Here is a 26113-nt window from a genome sequence, read left to right on the forward strand (position 1 = left end):
GGTTTTGAGTAGATTGAGTAGATTGGGTAGACTAGGAGTAACACTGCACGATCGAGTCTACACAGTGCACAAATCAGACCCGGTCCAATTAGGTCAGCAGCTGATTCATCCTCTTTGGTCCCACAAGCCCCCAGCAGGCAGAGATGCTGCAGTGCAGGAAGCAGCGATGGCCAATAAAAAGCCGGAATCCATCTTAACTGGCACACACCTTTCCAAAGGCAGATCCCGTCCACTAACACAGCGGAGACACGACGGCTTCTCCTCGTGTGACGGCTGTCCGAAGGAGCCTTACCGGTCCAGCGCGCGGCAGAGGTACATGTTGCGGTCCTGTGTCCTCAGACACGTGGCCCAGGGATTCGCTTTATCTGTTTGCAGCGTAGAATCAAAAGTGGGTCCCTGTTAATATAAGCGAACAAGAGTATCCTGACAATGCAGTGGCACTGGGATTAAACGTGCATTTGATTAAAGGGTGCCCGATTGTTTCTCGGAGTCAGCTTCGAGACGCACGGAGCTCGGAGCGTGGGGGTGGATTTGCGGGATGCACGCATGTGCGCGCTGCACAGATGAAGGCTCAAGCCTGATTACAAAAACAAATTAATCTTTATTCAGACGGGAGTGCAGTAAATCTCTCAAAACACAAACAAGTATTTACAATTCCATAATCATGTGTTACAAGTGGAACCCCGGAAATCCCCAGGAAATATGCATTTGGGCATTTTAATATAGAGCTACAGGGAGCGGTTTGTGTAAAACTGATTAAAAATGGAATCTGATTACGACACTTAATATTCAATTTCCATGCAACCTGCCGGGTTCTCAGGTGCAAATGGATTTAGTGAGGGGATTAAAAGACATCCAGCTCTCAACAGGCCTTTTAATAGGTTTGAAGTGTTGAATGCTGTGCCCCAAAAAGGCCCTAGCAAATAGACGCGGAGCACGGCACACAAATCAGAGCATCCATTGGAAGGATGGAGCCCATTCCGCTGCGGTGTCACTTGCATCGTTTCCCAGTCTCCTCTGCCGCTTTTATGTTTATTGTGAAGCGAACACCGGAGACGTGAACAAAATATAGTACTTGACATCTTTTTTTAATTACAGAGTGAAAACTCAACGTTCCCTGTTAAATTACTGTACCTAACAGCAGTCACTCGTTCCAGTCTTCGCCGGGTCACGGTTGCCATCCTGTGGCCGGGCAACTGGCTTTTCAAACATTGCGATGAGGACTTTGACTGGTGCAATTCCGTTCAATTAGTGCTCAGAAAGAGCGGCATGTGCGGAACGTTGCTGCCGATGCGCCGAGACGACAACGCCTCCTTGACCGAGTTGGCAGCAACGCGGTCCAACCAGCGTGTGGAAAGCTAGGGTGGGTTCTGTGCGTGTCCGATCGCGCACTCGAAGTCCCTGAAGCTGATGTGTCCATCGGAGTCCCGATCCACCTCCCTGGAGAGGAAAAGAAACACAGAAACAAATCACACAGGACAAAATTAACAGTAGCGTACGCTCCCGCTGCAACACAGGCCCTAATGGCAGAGCTGCACTGGCCAGGATGTTCTGCCCCCACCCTCCACTCCCTAGTAACAGCAGCTCCGTGTCTGCCACACGCTGTCCACCATTGGCCGGACACTGCAAAGCTCCACGCGAAACATGCTTGATCACATCCGAGTATGAGTCACTCCCGATGGCGCAGCCGGATGAAGGCAGAGCCGAGGACTCCGGCGTGCTGGGGGGATGGGTTGGGTGGGGGGGGGTTACGGCACGACCGACTGCCTCGTTCGGCTCCAATCAGAGATTTCCTCCTTGTGCCTCATTGGCATTCCTGCCAAGCACCGCTCATTGGGGAGCACACGCCATACAACCTTCTCTAAGGCACTAAGCTCCGCAACACAGCCATCTGCCCGCTGAGGATCCATCACCTGCGTTAGGGCTCCACAGAAGAAGGACCCATCCAGGGAACTGGGTGCTGAGAAATTTCCCTGGGAGGTGGAAAACCAATAGGAGGTGAAGGCATCTGTGGGCCTCTCTCTGCGTGATTTCTCTATTAGCGCTCAGGCGGAGCGCTCAGCTGCAGACGCAGCAGATGTGGGGAACCGCGGTGGCAACAGGGAAGAGAATTAAAACTAAATTAAGCATTCAGCAACTGGAAAATCAGCCTTCCACGTTCCATGCTCATGCCTTCCATTCAAATGAACGTGGGCTGCACTTCTCATTATATTCTAATGTGGGCCTCCCAGCTTGAGGGTAGAGCGTCCGCTGAGACGGCCCCCTAGCGTCGTATCTAGCTGACGGGCCTCTGTTCCCGCACACTGCACTTCACCTCAATCTCTCTCCCATAGGGGAGAGGGCATCCCAGGCCAGATGCCCAGCAACAGTCCACCCGCCTCTTTATAACTGCCGGCAAAGCGGGGAAGAAGCCATCGCCGACCACGCGCCAGTGGAGCACGATTAACGGGAGCACAATTACGCACGTGAACGGGAACGACTCTGACAACTGCCTAATGAAGCAGTCATTCTGGCTGGCTATTTTTACATGTCTCGGGATCTGACGGACCGATAGCATTTTAACGTCGAATTAACAGTGCGACGCGCTGAACGCGACGGCGAGCTCGCATCTGGGGTTGAGGGACCAAGGAGGGGGAGAAAGAGACTGCTCTTACAGCGTTATGTACCTTGGCCGGAGCGGGGTTGGAACAAAGGCCGTTTGCCAGATTCCATAAGCACTTTGGGTATGCGAGACATCACATATCCAGAAGACCACACGGCACAGTTGCCTGCATGGCGCACCGCTACATTCCTTTTGCATCTGGAACACGGTCATCTGAATAATGATCTTCCCGCATCTGAGTGCTGTCACAGAGACAGAGCACTCCTAGTGTACCTGGACAGTGTAGTCCTACTTCAACTAAGAGAAATCACACATATAGCGCACTCCTCCTGCACCCACGTGCGACTAGCAGTCCGGTGCACTCCTATTGCACCTGAGCGCAGTCCTGGGGGAGCAGCCACCCGGACCGCGCGCTACTGCTGCACCTGTATGCAGTCACACCTAACTCACCTGTGGACTCGGATATAACCAGGTGACTGCAGATGAGGTTGCGGCAGAGCAGTTATTAGCTGTCAGAGAGGGATGAGTAATTTCTCAGAAGCCGAACTACGACGAAGGCTCGTTGAGGCATGCAGATCTCCTAATTACTGCATTGTCAGAGCTTGAATACCATCATAACCAGAATAATGGCGCTTGGCTCAGGGATGTTGTTCTCATTACCGCGAAGCACTCAGCTAATCAACTCTGCCGCCAACCCGCCAACCCGCCATTGCTCTCTCTGTTAAAACACATTGTTTACTCGTTGCTCAGTAAGGGGATCCAAACAGACGTCATACACACCACTTATCACAGGCACTTGCCTTACCAACCCACGGCGGAGAGTCGGAGGACAAAGCGATGGTATGCAGGACGGCCTGTTCTACTAGGCCAGGTTCCCCACCGGCTCCTTAGATCATTGGGGTTCCAACATCTTCTGCAGTACCAAGCTCCAGAGGGGTCATAGAGGTCATTGCCAGAATTATGCCCTTATCACACTGAGGGTCCAGGTGGATTAGTCAGCAGCAATCCTGTCACTCGCTGGCACCCAGGGACTCTGCGAGGAAGGGGCAAGAATGCTGAAATCTGTGGAGCACTTCATCAATGTCAGGAGATGTGCTCACTGTGTTCCCCAACTGACTAAGCAGAAAGCAGGTTGGAAAGTGTGTAAATAACCTTCCCCAGTCTCCTCTACAGGCTGCGCGGAAGCAGTTCCATCATAAAGAGGTCATCTGTGAAAACTTCACGACGGAGATGTCTTTTCTATATTCAGTACATCCATTTACAAGAATTTGCTTTTATGGCCAAGAGAAATTCGTACCTTAAAAACATTTTATAAGCGTTGCCTGCCACAGTTACAGGACACACATCACGGGCAGAAAAGTTCCTTCTTTCTCAGGTCTCTGTTCTGGAGGACACAGGTAACTGTGTGTAAGCCTCCTCTAGATGCAGTACGTTTTCTTAATGATGTTCATTAGATTTTTCTCTTTATTACACATTCAAGAGAAAATCACATGTTCATAATAATTATCATAGTATTCCTGTAAATTACAGGTGACATGAGCTGTTACAACAGAGGGAAATCGCACTCATTAAGACATAAAGCGGTAATCGACCAAGCGACATAATTGTTCACATACTAGTTTGTAGTCGATATCCAGCGCTTCCTCACAGCGAGAAAAAGTAGACCATGCAAACTCCAGAAAAGCAAGATTCCTGGTGTTTCTGACACAGAATTACCTGAGATTACTTTGATTTTTATTTTAATATTTTTTTTTATAATTGTGGATTTGATTTCAAAACAATTTGGGTGTTTATCATTCGTTACAAACCTCCTCAAAAATTTTACTGCGTCTCAAAAACAAAGTGTTTTTTTTTTCCGCTTCCGCACCAAAATTTTGTCCAAGGTCCATCCGCAAACCATACAATCTCCTGGACTGCTACGTCACGCATCGACACTGACAGGTTACAAGGATTAACAGATAACTTAAATTAAGAGATCTACATTATTAATCTGTGTCAGAATAACCCGTGACAAATATTACAGTTTATCCTCGTTTAAGCAATTTAGCGTATTTGGGTAAAATGACACTTCGTAGTGATTGTTTCCCAAATTGAATTAAATGCAACTTTATTTCCAGTGTCTGAAGAATTTGATTCATGAGCAATCTGCAGGAATGTATCACACTTGTAAACAGGGAAATGGGTGTATTTTATTCTACGAAAGACATGTTGATGAAGTGGGAGTAGGCAGACTACCGCGTCACCGTAGACTCGAGCTACAAGCAAACATCCTGGTGGATCTGGAGAATTAATGGCACACACCTGCTTGATACGAAATCACGCAGTTAATCACAGAGCAAGATTTAATGACTTCTGCATACTTCTCAAGCAGGAGAGCGGTGCAATCAAACAAGAAATGCACCATAAAGCAGGGACTTTACAAAGTTAAGCATCAAGACTCCTCTACAATTAATTCACCTTCCACCAATATGGGCAGATGCAGTCCTCCAAATCATGATCAGTACTGAGATATGGAAGCGGCAGAATAGGTTGCAACTGCAGAAAAATCTTTGGGCTCTCTTTTTGCTTTAACAGTAAATCACTTCCATTACAGACATTGAGCCTCGCTGCCATGGTAACCAGGGAACGCGTGAATGGAAGTCATCAAATCTATAGTGGTGTAGGCTCTGCTGATCTCCACCCAGACACAGTTGAGATCATACACACACACACACACACACACACACACACACACACACACCAAAGAAGCCCATTAATCCTTTGGAACATGATAAGTACATTCCTCCTTACGCTCACATCGAACAGCATTTGTGGCCATTTTTGTTAATATTTTTTCGTCATCAACGATTAGTATGTAGCATTGAGACCGGTAAACGTGGTTATTTTGAGAAGCAAACCACACCTTCGGAAAAGGCATTAGGAACACCTCGCACACGTCACAGACTTTACCTCTCTCTGTCACATACACGAGAATCAACGCACATCAGTCCTGACGGTACGAAAAACCAGCGGCCTAAGGTTTCAGATTCCATATGCGCCTTCTCCTGGCAGAACCCCACACAAGTCAGTAAAAGCCTCCGCTCAGCTCCCTTCCTCTCCAAAGTTCCTTGGGTACCGCGTCCAAACGCGGGCAAGCTGGTGAGAAGAAGACGTGATGGTGCTCGTAGCTCCTGCCACGCCGAAATAACGTCTTCGTTCATATAACGTCTGCCTGTCAGTACTCGAAAACTTCCTTTCCAAAGAAGCAATGCCACCATAATGTAGAGGCTGCCTCTTCATAAATTAGAACTTGTGTACCAGAGAGAGATTGATGATAACATTGTACAGAACTTGCAATTCCCTCAATCTAGTTAATAGGCAGCCCCACTGACTGCTGTATCTCTGGTCTCCTGAAGCAGCTGCTCCTAAAAGAGCATTTGAAGAGACATCCGCAAGACGGCCTCAAGAAAATCGTTGGCCGACTGGAAGATAAAGCAATTTGTTCCGAAGGATTGCAGGTGGTAAACAGATTATGTAACTGGGGGAAAACAATTGCGCTGGCGGGCCACTTTGTAGCATGGCATTTCACCCAGGGGAAGCAAAGCTTGTTAGTTCCAAGGCTACGTAATCCTGATAAATGTTTACCTTCCGCTTGGCCGCAAAAAGTGCTGTCTCCAATCCATTTTAGTCACGGGCAGCTTATTTATTTGAATGCAGCCCCCATTCCTTAGCGGGTCCAACCTTTACACGTGGTCCCAAGGCGCCGCTCTATGCGACGCTACCCTCGTTTCGCCACGTCATCATAAAAATTCGTCCCTTCCGTCTCGCCCGGTTCCAAAATCGCAACCGTTTACCGCTGGACAGCGTAGGTCCGCATTCGAACCACTTCAGAACTCGCACAACTTTACACCAGTCCCAGTCAAAAGCACAGAGCCTGTTCCTCACAATCAGCCTGATCCATCACGGCATTTTTTCATTGCTTAATCAGCCACCATAATGAGCCACTTACATCGGAGTCTATTCAAGCTCATTTGCTCCCCCACCGACTGCTGACACTTATCCAGTCCTTAAACACTTGACCACTTCATTCTGCACATTTAGAGGCTTCTCAGCAGACTCATTTCATAGAGCATAGGAAGCAATTCAACGTCTGGTTACTATTAAGTTATTCGTTTAGCCGACACTTCCCTGCAAAACGGCTCAGAATGTTAAGCTAATTATGACTATTTATCCATTTATATAGCTGGGTCATTTTTACACCGACACTACAGGTTAAGCACCTCGCTCAAAGTGCTAAAGCAGGGGGTGGGATTTGATCCTGGGTCTTTGGAGGGCAAGGAGGCAGCTTTAACTGCCAGTCTACCTGCTGTCCCCATCAAAGCATTAATGTCCTATAAGAACTTCCTGTAGAGTAAATCATAACTATCCTAGTACTCACCTTTTTCTTCTGCACGCTGTTTGATGTATCATCTGTGGTGGCCTCCACCGTGACATATCCTTGCTCCTTCTCGAGTCGCGGTCAAAAGTTTGAGTACACTCACTGGAAACCAGTTTTTTTAAACTAGGCATTCGGTTAACGAGTCCGAGTAGGCCACCAGGCGACATGTCTTCAAGTTCTTCTGCAGCAGTTCCAAGAGGTGCTGGGCAACTGTTGATTGCACTGCTGCGAGTCATCTGTCCAGTTCGTACAATACACGTACTGCCGATTTACTGAAACTCCTGACTGTCGATGTACCTGGAACCACAGGGGGCTCTCCTGCCTTCATTAAGTCTACACTTGGAGTCATATGCAACAAATAACAGAGAAATTATAGATTCTGTGGGGGATGAGGGGCTGATGATGAACAAGCAAGAAAAAGACAGAGAAAGCCCCATAGAATAGAATGAGTGCAGTTTCAGTGTCACAGATCTGAAAGACATGGCAGGATGAGCTGTCAGGTCAATCAGGCAGAGTGAAGAAAACTTGGGCTTCATGCAATGAGGCCCTGCTGAGGAAGAAATGACCCACTAGTTGAAGATGTACGCATGACAGCTTTTCCAGCAAGGTGCCTCTCTGCTGATTAGTCAGAGAACCACCTCCAGTACCACTCTGGCCCACGCTGGGCAAGGTGGGGGGCAAGGGTGGTGGGGTTCCATACGTGTTTAGTTAGCGCTAGGTGAACCTATCACAGTCACCTAGAGGGGGGGATGCCAAGATAAAATGTGAAACCAAAAAAGGGGAGGAAAATTATCTTTGAACAGATGCTGCAGTTCAGAAACTTTAACACCTTCTCTCAGCAGGACACTCCGCAGTAATTTCGACTACTCTAGCACACGGCACCATTGCTACCCACAATACGCTGAGGTTCTGGTTACTATGCTGGATCAAACGCGAACAATCGCAACAAAGAAAGTGGTTCCTCTTGATGTTCGTATGCTCCTGGAGGACTCTCAGCTGCTCTGCTTGGCGGAGCTCTCTCTGTACCCTAAAACAGCCCGTTTGCTGCTCCACCAAAGCCGTCTCCTCCCGTCACAAGCTGCCAGATGAAAAACCTTCTTCTCCGAGGGAAGTCTTCAGAGATGAGTCACGTGCATCGGTGTCACAATCGGTTGAGATTCACTGCTCCGTTGGGAATGTGCGTTTTTAATGCAATTTCTCTTCACAGTCTAGACTCGGCTTCAAAGGGTACAGTAATGACACACTCCACTTCCCCTCTTGGGGGACAAATGCCACTTCGTATTGCACGAGTCTGATGCGCTGCCTTGCCCAGGTGCTTCACAGGTTCTCTTCACATTGGAACTGCACTCATCTGAGAGGCCGCTGGGCAGGGCCTCTGGCGCTGACGACTTCCCGGCCTGTTGGGAAGAGCGCGATGATGTAGACCCAGCTGGAGATGGGACGGATCTGTGGCGTGCGCCCTACACTGTAGGCGGCCCACAAGGACACAAGCAATCGGATGAATGAGCTCAAAGTCTTCAAGAAGATCACAAAGTTCACACATTCGCTAGTACTTCTTCAAACTACAGACAAATTAAACTTTCACATCTGATGAAAGCACTCAGTGACAGCGGTGAGTGAAGGGTATTTCGTGACATTAGTTTGCATGACCAGTAATAGGAATAAACCCCCAAATGTAGTGATTTGTTTTCACTGTTTTAGCAGAGCGGGCATTCCGTCAAAAAGCACCAGAGAGAAAAGACATGACATGGAGGATGGTGTCTGAAACCATCTGTTTCAGCATTTAAGCATAGGGCTGACTCAACAACCTACCTCTTTGTTTTCAGTGCCCTCCACTGTAAGCCAGTGCAGCATCAAAATTGGGACAAAAGCCTTCCTTGAAGCCACTTATGATCAGAGGGGAAAACATCACACCAGCTGAATATGAAATTTTCATTGAAGGTTATATTCTTTGAGCCAAAATACTCCACTGGCATCAATAAATTTCTTAATGGGAGGAGGGAAAAAAAAATAAATCTACACACTGATGCTGAGTGTTATCTAAGATCAAAGACTGGGGCAAATGCCCTTGAAAAACATAGCAGAAGACTTAAAAACCATCTGTTGTCTACCGAGTAAACACATTACCTATGGAAATTAAACACTAACCAAGAGAACAGATTATGGTCTCATCTTACAGTATTGAAACAACTGCAAGCGGTAATTAGCAAAATCAATATTTGATCATGTAAAAATCAACAAACTAACAAAACACAAGTTTGAGTTTCACCATCCAGCAGCAATGGGGTTTCTGCCTAAACTTACAAATGCTCCACTGGCACCGTAAATTTGCCATAATGCGAGTGATACCGACCAGCTGGAACCAAACGCCTTGCACCGAACACCCAAATCCTTAGTTTTGCAGACATGCTGGGCAGGTCCACAGTACGGTAAACATCGGACGGCTGACGAGGAGTCGAGGCGGGTAGGTGGGAATCCTGGCTCAGTCAATCGATTAAGTGGCCTAAGCCACGTAGAGGACGGGGCATGGACACCAGCTTCCTGCAGAGTGCGCCGGGATCAGCCCAGCAAAGAAGAGCGAGAAATCTAGCCCAAACAAAGCCGACAAAGGTGGTGAAATTAAACTTCTGTAGGAGCCGTGACGGGAGAAAGGCGGCTAGAGGTCCAGCGCAGACGGCAGAGAAAAGACGGAGGTGTCCGCACAGTCCGCTTCACCACCAATCAGGGGCTGTTCACTCAACTGCAGCGCTTTGCTTTTAACGTATTTACATTTTCCACACAAATGAAAATTCAGATTCGCAACAGGACCGTAAGCTGCCCCACGGTGCAGGCGAGCACAGCCGATTGAGTCCTGTCAGGTCCGATTACAGGTTTTATAAGTCAAACACAAGCAGCAACAGCACAGCTCATTGGCGATGTTCGCCCTGCACTCCATACACGCAGCTCTGGGATCCATTCATTAACATACTAAACTGGGTTGATTCATACAGATCAAAATCACCCAGAATGCTTTGCAGGTGGGGAGGTTAGCTTGTTACGCTGTGGCAAATCCCAGTACCGATTTCATACGGCAACAACAGGTTGCCCCCAGAGTCACCTGGATGCACCCGATGAGGTCTCTTGCTACGCGTCGAGAGAAGGCGCGGGATCAGTGTGACGACTGCTCTGCTGGCAGGGACCGAAATAGGCTGCCGCAGCGTTATCTCGCAAGGTCCAGCGCTCCAGGTGGGAGCGCGTGTAGGACGGACAGAGAGCACCCCCCCAGGCTGAACCAGAAGCATCTCGATCGCGCCGTCCTGCCGCTTTGCGCTCAGGGCTACGCTGAGCAGGCGGAAAAGATCCACAGCGACAAACTGTTCCCGCATCCGGCCGTGAGCGAGCATCTAAGATCGCAGCCGTGCTTCAGCAGCACCGGACGCGACACCAAGGCTCACCCCTACACGCATGCACGCGCAGGCTTTCGTACCGTCGGGGACGCCGTTCTTTCGAAGCGCGTGCGTGGAGCACGCCGACGTTCGCCGCGCTATGATCGTTGCCACCCGAAAACAAATCGAACGCCGGGATTTGTTTAACCGCCTAGCAAACGACGAGGGCGCAGACATCTCGGGAGGTAGCTCCGTTTTCAGAAGTGCCGCAGCATACAAGAGAAGAGCTCCTAAATCGAGGACCAAAGACAACAGAGAGCCTTTGAAAGCATTTAATAACTGTTTGTTAACTTTACTGCTAGGCTGATCCAGCGTGAGAGTGTGATCTTCTGAGGAATCTATGAAAATAATTTATTGAACTCAAAGTGAATGCTTTGTTAGAAATGTATACAGCTAGAGAACATGTAACACATGGTATACACAAGGCCAGCTGGTAACGTACTGGTTGGAGTGGCTGTCTTTGGACGAGCAGGTCACAGGTTTGAATCCCACCTCCAGCCGTAGTACTCTCGAGCAAGGTACTTACCATAAATTACTCCAGTAAAAATACGCAGCTGTATAAATGGGTAAATAACTGTAGGTCGATTAACATTGCAGATGCTTTGGAGAAAAGCGCGAGTCAAAAGTATACACTCAGGTATCGCACGCCAGGCTCCTGCTCTGCAAAAGTATGTACCCTCTTAACATATTTATGCCTCACTGCAATGACATTTTGCCCATTACTGTGATTTTACTATCAGCACAGGTGGAAAAAGAGGTGACGGAAGATTTCCAGTCACTTTTCTCACGTGTTCTTTCAGCCGGCGGCGGGTTGTTGAAAGGAACAATTCACGGCGCAGTGCGGCTGCCGTACAACTTTCGGGCTGCCTCACGCATCGGTTCAAAAGAGTTGAATGAGGAAAACAATCCTAAAATATGTGGGCGATAAAGATGATTATTAATAAAAGGAAGCCACTTGCTCAAACTGCATCCTTTCAGCCAGAAGTTATAAAATAAATCAAAGTCCCTAAAAAATAAGCTCATCCATGGGAAGAGCAGCAGGTGGGCACCTTTCAGATTTTCTGCAAGCTGGTGTAACAACAGCTCACTCAAAACAAAGTGAAAACATTAAAAGTGCAGTCTTTAAGAACAGGTGAGGGACTTTCAGCGTGTCCGTGTTTTACCGCTCGTGTACGTTTGCGGTGCTGTTACTTACGGGACGGCTGGTAGCGGAGTGGTTAGAGTTGCGGCCTTTGGACCCAAAGGTTGCAGGTTTGAATCCCACCTTCAGCTGTAGTACCCTTAAGCAAGGTACACACACACACCATCTGAAACTGCTTGTCCCAAGCGGGGTTGCGGGAAGCCAGAGCCTAACCCGGCGGCATGGGGCTGGAGGGGACATACCCAGGACGGGACGCCACTCCATCGCAAGGCACCCCAAGTGGGACTTGAACTCCAGACCCACCGGAGAGCAGGACCAGGTCAACCCCCCCCCCTTAAGCAAGGTACTTCCCATAAATTCCTCCACTAGAAAAATTAACCACCTGTATAAACAGGAAAATAACTAAGTAGATTAACACTGTAAGTCAAAGTGGGGGGGGGAGCACCAAATTAATGAATATAGTTCAGAAACACCTTGGACAGATACTGTAAGTGTTTTACCTGATTAAAAATCAAACACGCATACATTTTCCTCCACTCCTGCAGGACAGGAGCCTTTTACCAGCAACGCGTTTTCAATTCAGGGTGCAAACAGAACACAGTTGAAGCTCTTCTTCAAAATGAAAACCGCAGTTTAAAACACAAGCTGTCCAGGTATAAGTCAAAAGAGCAGCTTTCACGGAAACGCAATAAGCAATAAATAAGATTAAAAGACAATAAAAGAGACTTTAAAACCACACTGCATTCCTTCTTTGTTAGTATGAGGTTTCCCCGCTGGAGAAAAGCGCCGTGGCTGTTTTTTCAACCGGCATTCAAACGACGATTAAAATGCCAGAAAAATAGGGACCACCGCAAAGTCCTTACCGATGGCTAAAATATGTTCGTGTTTTCATTGTCATGTGCAACATAAACATTTTTTTTTTTCCATTTAGCTGATTCTTCTCTCCGAAGTGACTTACAGTGTTAAGCTACTTATAATTATTTCACCCATTTATAGAGCTGGGTAATTTGTAGCGGCTCAATTTTTGGGCGAGTACCTTGCTCAAGGATATTACAGCTGGAAGCGAGATGTGAGCCTGCAATCTTTGGGTCCAAAGGCTGCGGCGCTGCCCGCTTGTTTTCAGACAACATAGTTTTCACCCAGGAACCTTCATTTTTCCCCCACAAAGCATCACGGTAAATAGACGCTCTCACACCGCGAATCTGCCTAACGGGGCGATTTCGCAGAATGAATTAACCCCATTATTTGAGGGATGGGTGCATACACATATTCACATACTCGCACGTATTTAGACGCTCGCGCATTTTTAAACACGGAGAAACCCAAACCCCAGTGGGTTGCACTGGGGCAGTAACAAATCCCCACTGCCCGCTCTGGAACGACATTCTTTCCAGACCAGCAGAGCAGAGAACATATGTTGCCCTGGAAAAGAGAGTGAAGCGCTAATATGGCACTGAAGACTTCCAGCTTAGTATCATCGGTGGTCCAGGAGAGAGGACTTAGCCCCCGATACAAAGCCGATAAGACGTTAGACTACACGGGCCGCTGGGACCGAGAACCGACCCAAAGCCAACTCCTCATCCTGCTTGCGTTCTTCTATCACAATAGTCCAGAACTCTTGTATTATTCGGCCTCTTTCAAACGAGAACGGTTAAACTTTCCCATCCTGTATCAAGCCAAAATCCAGGCTACGGCGGGGGGGGGGGGGGAGCGAGCGGACGGGGAGAAGGAACCTGTTCTTAAAAATGTTACGAAGTCCAGGAGCTCGATTAAGCCGGCACATCTGTGACGAACTCAAAATCACTTCAGTGGAGGTATCTAGTGCCATTTTGAACTTGATTATAAGATCAGGAGCACTGAGAGATGGTAATCATTTAATCCTCTCAGAACCCTGAACAGCTTTTGATTTCTCAGGCACTCCAGCATTTTCCTAGAATAGAACTCATTATGAGGGAGGGGGAGAAAAGAAAAAAAAAAAAAAAAATAGAGAGCGAAAACAATCTCAACCTGGAAAACGCACCGATTCCATTCTCAAAGAAAGCTCTTTCAACAAAAGCAATACATTTCATTGTGCCTCTTTAGGAGGGGGGTCTGGCAAACGCTGTGCATAAACACAAAATTGTTGCACCAGATTGCAGTTATCTCTGAGGATAAACACACAACGGCGGGGCTGTAGGTTCCAGAGGGCCACTCGGTGACAGATTGGGTTTTTTTGGAAGGGGGAGAAGCGATCCCTTCGTACCCAGCCTGACATCCTTTCCCAGTGACCTGACAGAAAGCGGGACCCCTTTACACTGTGAATCCATCTGCCCGGCTACGATGTTTGCGGGAGGAGGGAGCTCGACGCCGCGCAGAACGGCGGCGATCGGCCGATGCCGCGCAAATGGACAGATGGGCCCGAGGGAGCCTCATCTCCGTCTGACGTCTTGCCCGGTGCTAGCCAAAGCGGCTACTTTAGCCTCAGGAGAATACCGTTCGACGTGCCACGGCGGCGAGAGGAACTCTTCCGTTTTGGCCCGCGTTTTCGGAAAGTCCTTGCGGTGCAAGATGTCCGTCTAGCTCGCCTAGACGTCCCCGAGCTGATGCTCAGCTCTCACAATTCCCAGGCAAACCAACGAGACCATCGGCTGAAGAACCGTTTCCTCACATCCGGTCCTCGGGCCACCTGGCCCGTGTGCTCACCTCCTAGGCTTGCTGGGAAAGGTATAAATGGAACAGACAGCTCCTGCCCAAAAAATCAGAAGGCAAGAGGGAAGAAAATGAAACATTTAAAAGAGCGGAAACTCTGAATATTCAGGGCACAGAAAGGTGGAAACGCTTTAGGTGTCAAAGCCGACGGATAAATTGAGCGTTGGTCAGGAATCTCGCGTAGGACTTGTTCTCGTCCTATTGGAGACACAACCGTGGTGACCAAAGTGAACCGGACTCCCGGTTTTGTTCGCGCGCCTGTTCGCGTTCGTGTCAACGTCACGAAAAGCCAACCGAGGCGAACGCTCGAGTCCTCTTCGCGCACACATTTTCCCATGAGGGCGGAGGCTTTTTTTTCTTTTTTGCTCAGATCGGCGCAGCGGAGGTTCCTCGTTTCGCAAACTCTGCGCTCCACATACGAAGAACCTGCAGGCGCTACAGCGAACGTCACCTCGCCCTGACCAACTCCTCGGTTCAGCTGTGACACTGGTGCGTTTTGATCTTCCTTCGGAGAGCGCCGAAGAACAAATTCCAGGAGGCGGAGGATCCTGACAGAGCGCATGTCGAATAAATAAAAGATCCAAATGCCCAGAGGTTCGCTCGGAGCACCTCCGGCGTGCAGCCGGCAAGCGAAATATGGAATGCTGATCAGAGGAGGCAGCACGGTGGTTAAGGAGCTGGGTTTCACTCTGGAGTTGTGACTAAAAGGTGCCTTGCTGTGATATGCTTCACTAAGGTACTTGAACTGCTTCAGTAAATACTTAACGGAATAAGTGGTTAAAGCACAAAATTAAAAAGGCATGCTAGTTAATCAAGTGAATAATGCAACAAAAATGGTCTTAAAGCAGGGCGCGCTGTAAAAATGCTATGACGGCTTCCCTAGTGGCAATCACGTGGAACCGGGCTGCGATCTCTAACGCCAGACCTCCCTTCGTGTCAGGAGAAGAGGGGGAGCGCGCCCTCCTCCGCCGCCCTGTGCCGAGCGATCGGGGAGAGGCTTGAACGAGCCACTTCGGGTGTAATTCCCTTTAATGTCCTTCTGGTTTAGCCGTATAGAGCGGGTAGAGAAACGCGCGCACACACACACACACACACAAAAAAAAAACACACACTTTGATTATGCACAGAAAGAAAAAGAAAATAAAAAGCCATCTGAGGGGGCCACATGGCCCGTGAGGGATGTAAAATCTATTGAAAAGTCGATATTGTGCATAAACAGAGCGTGCTGAGCCTGGCTGTCGGCCTGGATGCGTACTCCAGTACTAGTGTTTCGGCGCGCATGGTCCACATTTGGATAGCTGTCCCGCCGATCCACCGGGACCCCGCTTTATTATCGCTGCCCGGCAGCTCGCTCCCTCCCCAGCTTCACCAGATGGATTAATTATGCCATTTAATGTGTTTATTTCCCTGTCTGAGAGGCAGAAAAGTTATGGGGGGGGGCGCTGCCCTGTCCGGTCTCTGCGTACACATGTTAACGGGTGCGAGCGTAGAGAAGAGAGGTGCGGCCGGCGTCGCGTGGAGCACCTGCGCTAGCAAGAAGCTCTCAAATCCCTTGCACTCGCTCTGCCAAAAATGATCCGCCGCACAGCTGTTGCCGTTAGCGGCGTCCTGCACGAGCAAGCCTGACTCGGTGCCTCCCGTTTGCATGCAGCGCGTCCGGACACGCCAAGGAGACCAGTAGCGTCCGTTTGACGTACTAGCAGCCCAGCCCCTACCGGGCTCGCTCGCCATCCCCTCCGCAGAGACGCGGAGCGGGCCGCCAAACGGGAGTCTGGCGGTTAGGAGACCCAGGCAAGCGTGACCGATCTGCAGAGCGAAGCGCTTGGCTGTAAGTGCATGTGCACAGAAGGATGGGGATTGTTCAGATCTAGCTCCAAACTATTTTTATTTTCCACAGGAAAAAAAAAAAAAAAAAAAAATCCGTGACGAGAAGAATGAGCTTCCGCTCCGAAGCACAAACAGGCTTCCTCCCCTGCGGTCCTGCAGCTAGCATTTAGGAAGAGCACAAAAAACACACATCAGCTGTGTCATTCACCTTCTTACCAAAAAAACGGAAGAACACAATTCCCGCAAGTACCCCTAACAGTCACACGCGCCATGCCGGGGGGGGATCCGAAGTGTCCGACAGCGAACCGAAGGACGTGCCCTGGGTGAGCTTACGTCGGCCCATCGTCTCCCACGCCCCACCCTCCTCCCTTTTCCAAAGCAATAAACCGGAACACATTCCAGCGCAATCGCCGATATTTTCTTTTTCCGCTGAAGAGGGGAAGCAGACGGCAAGCTCGTAACGGGAGCGAACGCACGCTCATCGCGCTCCCCGACCGCGCAGGGCGGCGAAGGTGAAGCTACGAGTGACCCGATCGTGTTCGACCCCCTCGACAGGTTCCTCTTGCGCGGCTTGCACGGACGCCTCCGCTAGGAGACCCGACGAACGGGACCCATCGCGACCGTTTCAACCGGTCGTTCATCCTCTCGGAAGAAGCGGTCAACACCTAGAATATCATACCGGATGAAGCAGTGGCGTTGAATAATCCGCACGCTGGCCACAGGGACACGAGTGACCCGAAGAGAGCCAAACCGCCCACGTTCCCCATCGGCACACCTGGGTCTCCTGTGCCGCTCGGCTCAGTCGGCCACGCGAGAGCCGCCCTGATCCGAGGGAGCGCCGAGGGAAGTCTCGTTCCCCCCCGCTGTCACACGCTAATAAGCTCCTTCGGCGGCACCGGGAGCCGTGCATTTGATTGCTAATTTGGCCCTATCAAACCTCGGTCTGGAGTTATTTTTACAGAGCCAGACAACACAAATAAAGCATCCACAGAGGGGGCTCTTCGCGCGCTTGCCGCCGCTCTACCCGCGGAGGTCGCGTTCTGGCCAAACCCGGGCCCGTGTTGCCGAGGCCAGCGGACGGAGGCGAAGGTCCTAAAACGCCAGGGGCAGACGGTAGCGCGGCGGTTAGAGCCGCGGCCTTCGGACTCAGAGACCGAAGGTTTGAATCCCGCCTCCGGCAGCAGGACCTCGGCGCACGCGCTTACCCTAAATTGCTCCGGAATAATCGGAAGCGCCTTAACGTCGCAAGTCGCTTTGGAGAAAAGCATCAGATAAAAGACTTGTTCCAAGGGTGACCGAGAGCGCCCCTAGCCCAGGGTCAGCAAGCGCTCTGTTCCAGGACCCTGAACTCCTCCATCCTTAATGAGGATCGCATCCTCGTTCGGCAAAAGCTCTACGGGTGTTTTTCTGGGATTCCAAATGTTTTTTTCTAAAGCGTATCTTGCCATAAGGAAGGAGAAACTTCAAAGCAAACGCGGGGGTTTTGCTTAGTCTACGTGCACTTTACATCGGTTTTAAAGATTAACTCCATGTGCACGATTCATCCTTCCTCTTGGCCATCGGGGCACTAATTAGCCAGCCCCTCGGACAGGTAATCGCTCGTTCCCATTATTACCGAGAGAAAGGCCGTTAAGACCCTCAGCTGCACAAACACACTGAGATGGGTGATGCCGCCTGAGCACCAGTGGGGATTACAGAATATCGGTTCATTCATTTCCATTCTATGAATGTTAAAATAAGGCCTTCGAGGCAGGCACTAGAGCAAACAATAGTTGTCCGGTTAAAGACTATCCACCTATCTTTTTTTAATAGAGACATCTTCTCATTGTCCCCCAAGGTGTCCCCCCCCCCCCCAACCCCCCCGCCTCGACGGTTAAGAACCCGTGTGTTACCGTCACTCGCCACAGGAGCCCACAGTTCATTTGAAGAGAAATAATTAAACAACATCCTAAAATACAATGGAGATGAAGATGGCGTTAAAAACAGATCCAAAAGCAGGTACATTATTGGTGATTATTATCCCGGGAGACCTTTTCTTTTTTTCTATCTGGATGGAGACAGGGAAAAAAGAAAAGGTCTCCTGGGATGATAATAATTAAACTCCACTCTCCTTTTGGTAGAACAACGCACAACACACAACGCAAGGACTTCCAGATGAACAGACATTGTGCATAAATGTGGGATCTACAGGTACAGAGACACGGTGGAAACAGGTGGGATGTATGGGCACAGTTTAAATAATATTTAAAAAAAAAAAACAAAATAAGATCTATACAAATACTTGCATTTCTTGCTGGTAATGGGAATGGAATTTATTGTGATGTTTTCATTCAATTTTTAATTTAATTTCTATAGCGCATTCTCCAATTAGTGAAATGACAGAAAAAAAAAAGAGACGTTTCATTAAACAAATAATTAATGTTCGCAAGCATATTGTGGCCTGTCTAATCTCATGAATATTAAAAGTGAGAATCTGACCGTTATCAAATTAAGACTAAAGGGAACCAAAACTCTGCGAGGTTGTGGAGAGAAAGATTCTCCAGTAGCAAAATTAAAAAGTGCTTCAAGTGATTCGTATTAAAATGCATAATTACTTCTGGCCAAATAAGTGAAGCAGAACTCGGTAAATATGAAAAATACAGAGTGTAAACCTGCTGGCTGGCAGCTGAGCCGGCTGTGCGCTTGCTATCGGGGGGAAGGATCTAAACCCTGGTATTTGTGGCGGCCGACAACAGATAGTTGCTTTGGAAACAGAAACAACAGAAAGAGCAGAAGCACCTCGGGCGCTGCTGAAGGTGCGATGGCGCCAGCGCTGTGTACCCGGTCGCCATGACAACCAGAGGTGGGCAGACCTGCGCGTCAGCGTTCCTGCACGGTTGCAGCACACATAGCGGGTGCCGGTCTGCTGCTAACCGCACGAACCCCGCAGGGACCCTTGTTATTAGTCTGTAAGTACGACAGAAAGGCAGGGACAGGTGTGCGGCCTTTTCGCTGCTCGTCCAGGGTGCAAGACTGGGCTGAGGAAGGGCTGTTTTTTTCACACCGGTGCCACATTTCTCCTTCAGCACAGCCACCGGGGGGCAACCTTATAATTTATCACTCCGTTGTGATAATCTATCCTAAACACAGCCCTGGGCCTGCAGATAAACGCTGCAGCCCCAGTACTGTTTGTTTATTTCCCCTGCTGCAGAAAGCGTGGTACGAGTGGGGGGGTGGGGCGAGCGAGGGGCGGTGCGTGGATGTGACAGCACAAAGGTTCCGACCTTGAGTGGCGAGGACAGCGACCTCCAGCAGGCGCTGCGATCCTCCGGGGAGCCCTCTCTTTACAACGTGGCAGGAGACACGGCCTCTGGATTGTGCTGCACCTCCCACCATGACACCACCACCACCACCACCACCATCATCATACCATTTTCATAGCGCAAGTGTGGAAAACCCACATGTGACAGCTGCTTTCATCACTGTCAGCTCATGGTCGTTAGGCTGTGGTTTGGCAGCTTCATGACAGCAACCGCTTTCATCTTACATGTGGTTCTCACCGTTAGGGGCGGAAGAGCACAGTGCTGGGGCACACAACTCAGTTGTAGACAGGCGTGCTCTCAGAAACAGCACTCATCCCCACCGTGCAGCGGGGCATTTGTTTACAGCGGTACTACCCCGACTCACACGCACATTGACCGAAACCGCTTGTCCCGAGCGGGGTTGCGGTGAACCGGAGCCTAACCCAGCAACACAGGGCACAAGGCCGGAGGGGGAGGGGACGCACCCAGGACGGGACGCCAGTCCATTGCAAGGCACCCCAAGCGGGACGCGAACCCCAGACCCACCGGAGAGCAGGACCCGGCCACCCCCTTTGCGCAGGTCAGCCGAGGCACTACCCCGACTGACCTGCGCAATCCCACCGCAGTCTGCTCTGCAGAACACTTAACCAGGATATCTGCCCACCGAAAATAAAACTGCACCGAACCCTTGCGGGACATTTCTGAAATCACTGCGCTCCGCAGCCAAAGAGTGCTGCAGAATGACGAGTCCTCCCTGCGTCGTTCTTTTGGGGTGACCCTTACCGGAAAGCTTCCTGTATGGTTCTGTCTGGAAGGCGAGGGGCCACGCGAGAAAAAGCCCTCCGGAAGTCTTCTAGCGTTAGAAAGCCGCGACCTGGAGAGAAGAACCACACCATTCTGAGGACGACGTCTCCACAGGCTGCCAACCCTAACCCAACACCAATCACAACATTCATTTGAGGAAATGAAAGCGGTCCTTCTTATCTCGTCCAGCAAAGGAATCATCCCACCACTTCCACCAAATGGGGCAGCATCTGCCCATCCCAGTGTTGTCAGCTGAGATTCCCTCCAGTTCCTTTCCGTGGTTCAAGACGGGCCTCCATAGCGGCGAGTGCCAAATAGACTCGAGGCCCAGGTTAGCGAGAATGTGTGCGAGTCACTCGGCAACACCAATCTAGCGATGTGGCGCAGGACAGCATGGGTTCCGAAGACTGATTGTTTGTGCGGCCTTAACTGCCAGTGGGAAGGGTTAATCCAGAAGGGCCCTGGTCCATTTAAACCAGATGTGATCGGAGCCATTCGACAGCGGCCGCCTTTTGCTTCCTCTGAAAGGCTTTCCGAAACCAAATTAATTACCGAGTGCCCTACGCCTATCGCAAGCCTCTTCAGCATGCAGTTCGGGACAAAGCCTATAAAGAACATGCCACTGTCTCTGTGAGAGAATGACACACAAGCCACACGCAATATCTCAGACGTCTGCCGGTGCTGGTTAGACATGCCTACTGTTTACACACAGTGCATTTGCTCAGTTCAATGAGCCTTCTTAGGTCGGGGGCATTTCAGTGCGTCAACTGCGGCCGCGTGCGCGAGGATGTGCGCTTGCAGCAACGTCAGGGCCTAATCTGTCCTTCCCGCATTCAGCGGCCAAGCCTGTGTGAAAGCTGCGCCCTCTATGGATGGAAACCCATTTAAGGGGAACTTACAATGCGCATCAAAAGCGTTGAAGATGTGCCTCGTCTTCTCGTATGGATCCAGCACCGACAACTTCCTCCCCATGAGAGAGACAAAGAGATCCAGAGGGACACCTTTGAAGAACAAAGACGGAGTGAAAGTGAGAGACCAAGACACACGCAAAGGCATCTTACATTTATTAACGCATTCTCCTCAGAATGCATCATCATCATCATCATCATCATCATCATCCTCCAAGTTGAGAACACGAAGCACAATTACAAACCAAGACAACTAGGAGTTCATAACAATGGAACACACAGGTTAAGGACATGTTGAGGAAATGATCTTAAAGCACCGCATTTAGAGTTCTCCTTCGCAGCTCCAAAGGCTGTCCTTTAGCTCCAAGCCAGGTGCAGAAGAACACCCCCTAGGGACCCGTCTCCATGGAAACAAGCTGGGCAGGAGTTGTAGGAGGTGGAAAATCGGGAGCAAAACGACAGGAGGCAAGGGCAGGTGCCAGGGCCACAGTCCGTCGCGAGACGCCGGGATGCAAAACGGAAGAGGCTCCAGCCGACCTCCTCCTGAAGGTGACCATCTGGGAGCACCTTCAAGCGTTGGAAGCAGAATATAGGAATAAGGACGTCCAACCTAACGAGGCTGATCACTAGTAGAGAGATGCCCATACCGTATGAGGGTGTACGGTACAGAAAACCCGGCGATGACAATCGGCGCTTGAAAAAGCAGAGCATCAGCTGGGTTCCGGTGGCTCAAACTGCGTTCGTTAATCCAACGCATGGAACCAGGGCGCACGTCAGTTTGTCCGGAGCGCGAACCTGCTGGTCCCAAACTAAATCCTGAACGCACTGCATACAACTAAGCTTATAGGATCAGGAACAGAGAAAAGCCGAAACACTCAAATGCACGTGAACCTATTATTCATTTCCTGAAGATTTAACTAGAATAAACCCTTTCACACTTTGCGCACATTTTTTATTCATTACAAGGCTGCCAACTAAGCTAGAACTCACCGAGTGGGAATAATTCATTATAAAAATGCTGATTATTCTTTCATTAGTGCGCTCATAATTCATCATTAGTCCGACGCCGCACAGTTCGTAAAAGCAGCCATCAGCTGATGCCACGGGGTATGCTGGGACCAGAAGGCCTGCCTCTTTGGGCGGCGCTACTCCAAAGACCACAAACACAGCCGATGCCACTCGGCCGCTCTGACAAACGGAAGACGGATGCTCGCCGTCGCAGTCATCACATGCAAATACTCTACAGCGGGTGAGATGTTTCAGATCCAACCTCCCACCATAGAACGGAGAGCTTGAGCCATCTCTTCTGCCCGGCTGCCTCCATCGCGGTTGCTCTGTGGATCGTTTCTCCAGGATGCAAATCGCACACCTCTGATTCGTCAAAGCAAAATTTCCACGTAAATGATGCCGCCGCCCCCCCCACCTCCTTCCCCGCCGAGTTGCAGACGTCGGGCCGCAACGTGCCTCGTGCCCGCAAACGCTTGCTTTACGCCGCTGCCCGCCGGCTCACAGGGGCCACTTGCATCCGACCGACAGGACACGCCCGACGCACAGAGGCTGCGCGAGCCTGGTATCGTGCACGATTTATCACATGACATTGAGCCCGGAGCTGTTTGTTTAAAAGCTCTGCTTCGCCCACACTTTGGAAGATTATCTTTAACACTGAAGTATTTATCTTAAGAGCATCCATCAAAAACTGACACAAAGGGTCAAGATTATTCTTATCTCTTTAACTGATGTAATTTTCTAGGACAACTACGGATGCGCACATCGCGTCCCTCGCATTATACATCGTTTGCTGGGGGCAACGCAGGCATGCAGTTTTTTTTCCCCCCTTCAAGGTCCAACAGGAGCACCCCACCTAGGATTCAAGGCGGAGAAGGCGGCGCATCCTGCCTTCCGCCACACCGTACGCAGACCCACCTCGGCTGTCGTGGCCCAGCAGGGGGTCGTCTTGTCACACTGCCGCGAGGCCACCTGGTACACCGGCTCACAGGGACACGCGTAACAGAGACGCAGAATAAAGGCTTCTAGATGACAAGCTCTTTCTCAACATAAAATACCAGGCAGCAGTATATGAGAGCCAACAGCTTCCTCTCACACCCAACAAGGTGGCCACCCAAGGCGAAATAAATAAGAGGAAAAAAGCCGCGGGGAGGCACGGGGAACCATGCATGGGACAGAGCCTTTGGGTTATGTCAGAAAAGGTATTTCACACCCCATAGCCACCCTAACACAGTGCTAATGCACCATGGGGCCAGACTGACACTAATGGTGGAATATTTCATCGCATCAGCGTGCCACTAACTAGATTATCCTGCGCTTTCCTACAGGGTAGTATACAAAAGCAATTTGCTCGTGGCTTAAAACAACAGACAAATTACTTACTAATCTAGGTCTTCATCCACTTAATGTCTGCTGTTAAATAATATCTAGCCAAATGCTTTTCTTTAGCTTGCTTGCCTGTCAAAGGCCCAGCAAAGCCTGTGTACATTTCACGGGAAAATCATTTTGAGCCTTTTTTTTGTAGGCAGTGCTATAATTACAACGGACGGGTAAAACGATTACACCTCATTTAAGTCAGGCATGGCTCCCGTTCCCTTCCTCCTGGCTGGAACACGATGCCTTTTAGCCACCACCAGTTTTGACTTGGAACGTCACAATGATACTGATTTCATTCAGCGAAGGTTAAAGGTTTCTGCCCAGGTGGCACGGTGGGTGAAACGGTGGCACAGCGAGTCTGGGATGTCTCACAGCGACTGGGTGGCGCGAGAGAACGTGGGTTCGATCCCTGCTCAGTTTGTGTGGAGTTTGCATGTTACTCCCGTGTCTGCGTGGGTTTCCTCCGGGTGCTCTGGTTTCCTCCCACAGTCCAAAGACATGCTGTTCAGGTTCCCGCATAGTGTGCGAGTGTCACGGAGAGAGTGTGTTCCACTGATGCATGGATGAGTGGTCACTTTGTAAGTAGTGTCTCTAGCAGTGTAAGTCACCTTGGTTAATAAGGGGTGTGGGTTGATAACACTACACAGAGTTCATTGGAAGTTGCTTTCGAGAAAAGTGTTTGCAAAATAAAGAAATGTAAATGTAGCATCACTGAATGTTTTCTATTAGAGAGACATGCTAAGAATCACTTCTGCACCACACCAAAACACAAGTGCCTGCAAACAATGGTGCAGCTTAAATGAATGTGCAATGGGTGGGACAAACTCATCATAACAATGTATATTGACTGAACAGGTTTAATAAAACTTGGTCACTGAATTTGGATGTTTTAGCAGGTTACTCATCTACATTTACATTTACTCACTTAGCAGATGCTTCTCTCCAAAGCGACTTCCATGATACATTGCTATACTATACATTACCTGGTAAATCAGCCTTCAGGACAGGCTCCATGAGTGAGTTTGTTTCCATCTGGTACAAAAAAAAAAAAAAAAAGATATATAATATAGATAGATATTATATAGATATTTTTGTTTTAATTGTCACAATATACAAAACCTAAATATTAGATCAACAAACAATTTCTTAAGATGACAGTGAGCATATTTGTTACATCTTTATTTCTACAGGGAAAAATACATTAAGCTCCATTTCAGTTTTTCAATGATCTCAAAAGGAGTATAATGTTAAATACACTTAGAAGCAGCACACAGTGTGTAAATATGTATATGTGACAGTCCTGGGGTGGACCGGCATCCTCTCCACACCGTATCCTGTTTAGCATTGCGGCCCGTGCTCCCAGGATAGGCTCCGGACCACCACGACCCTGATTTGCACCAGTGGTTTCATTTACATGTATTCACTGAACGGACGCTCTTCCAAAGCAACTTAATTATTTACGCTTTTAAACAGCTGGGTAATTTTACTGGACCATTTTTAGGGAAATCACCTCGCTCAAGGCAACCACAGCAGTGGACGCGCTTCGAACCCGTGACATTTCCATCTGAAAGTTAACGCCTGCTACGCCATCGGCTCACGGAAAGCGCGCGTGAGCGTTTCTCGCAGTAGCTGGAGGGACGCGGGTGGCAGCACGTTTTCAGCTGTCAGGCAGGGCAATGCTGCCATCTTAAGGACTGTGTGTGTGTGTGTGTGTGTGTGTGTGTGTGTGTGTGTGAGATGTCACGTGCGCCTTCGGACACACTTTTACCACACCACAGTGTAAACATGATCATCATGGCAGCAGATGCCGTGCCACGAATGGAATCATGGGTGCAGGAGCCCTTGTCCCCAGCAGCTCACCTTGGACGGTTTGTAGCCGAAGAGCTGAACCACGGCCACCTTCAGGTCCTCTCTGCTCAGGTACCCCTTCCTGCCCTCGTCACACTGCTGGAAGACCTGCAGGGACACACACGACACGACTTCAGAACTCGAGCATTTTTATTGACATTAAGTTAACATCTTGATCTTCTTAGAGAACGATTCCCTCCCGAGAGACTGGACTTCGGCAAAAGCTTTGCAGCTTTGCGTGCTCAGCCACACTGTCTGCTGCCGCATGTTACCATATTTAGTACAGTATTTGTACACGCAGTTCAACAGGTTACTCTGTAATGATGAGTCATAACGATGTAAAACACGGGAAACCACAGGGCCGCATTTTTCACACTAGTACTAGTAGTTCGAGCTCGGCGGCAACTTTTCTTCAGTTCGTATGCGGTCTAAGAGGCTTTACATGTCATACAGAGTTTTGTCTGGACTTAGTTTTCTCAAAACGCCCCAAAATTATTATAGGCAGATCGTAGTTTAACTCAACCCAACAAGCGTAAAATTACCCTCTCGGATTGATTGTTGCAACACGTTTGATTTACATATGATTCGCTTTATGTGCCTGTAAAGAAATGCTTACCATGGCGAATTTCTTCTTGTCACTGTCTGTTATCTTTCTTTCCAGTCTTGTTAAATGCGCCCTAGCGCTGAACATAGTGTCCGTCTCTATGGGGTCTGCCAGCAAGCCAATGTTTACAACTACCGTGCACTGAGAACTCAGAAACGGTTTCGCGTTGCCGCGGAAACAGTGAAG

General features: G+C 49.4%; 1 protein-coding gene across 2 annotated transcripts; it reads right to left on the reverse strand.

The window, feature by feature from the left end:
- Positions 1 to 321: 321 nt before the first annotated feature.
- Positions 322 to 26056, reverse strand: efcab11 (EF-hand calcium binding domain 11). Of its 2 annotated transcripts, XR_001964937.1 has the most exons (7): positions 25940 to 26056; positions 25336 to 25431; positions 24459 to 24507; positions 21085 to 21186; positions 20165 to 20255; positions 1135 to 1440; positions 322 to 396 (listed from the first exon to the last, which is right to left on the reverse strand). XR_001964937.1 is itself a non-coding variant. In XM_018727791.1 (6 exons), the coding sequence occupies exons 1-6, from the start codon at positions 26012 to 26014 to the stop codon at positions 1359 to 1361; spliced, it is 495 nt and encodes a 164-aa protein (XP_018583307.1). In that variant the 5' UTR covers positions 26015 to 26056; the 3' UTR covers positions 553 to 1358. The 2 variants fall into 2 exon arrangements, 1 of the variants encoding a protein (XP_018583307.1); XM_018727791.1 differs by lacking the exon at positions 322 to 396 and having other exon boundaries at positions 553 to 1440.
- Positions 26057 to 26113: the final 57 nt, after the last annotated feature.

This window comes from Scleropages formosus, chromosome 15, assembly GCF_900964775.1.
Source record: "Scleropages formosus chromosome 15, fSclFor1.1, whole genome shotgun sequence".
Lineage (NCBI taxonomy): Eukaryota > Metazoa > Chordata > Actinopteri > Osteoglossiformes > Osteoglossidae > Scleropages > Scleropages formosus.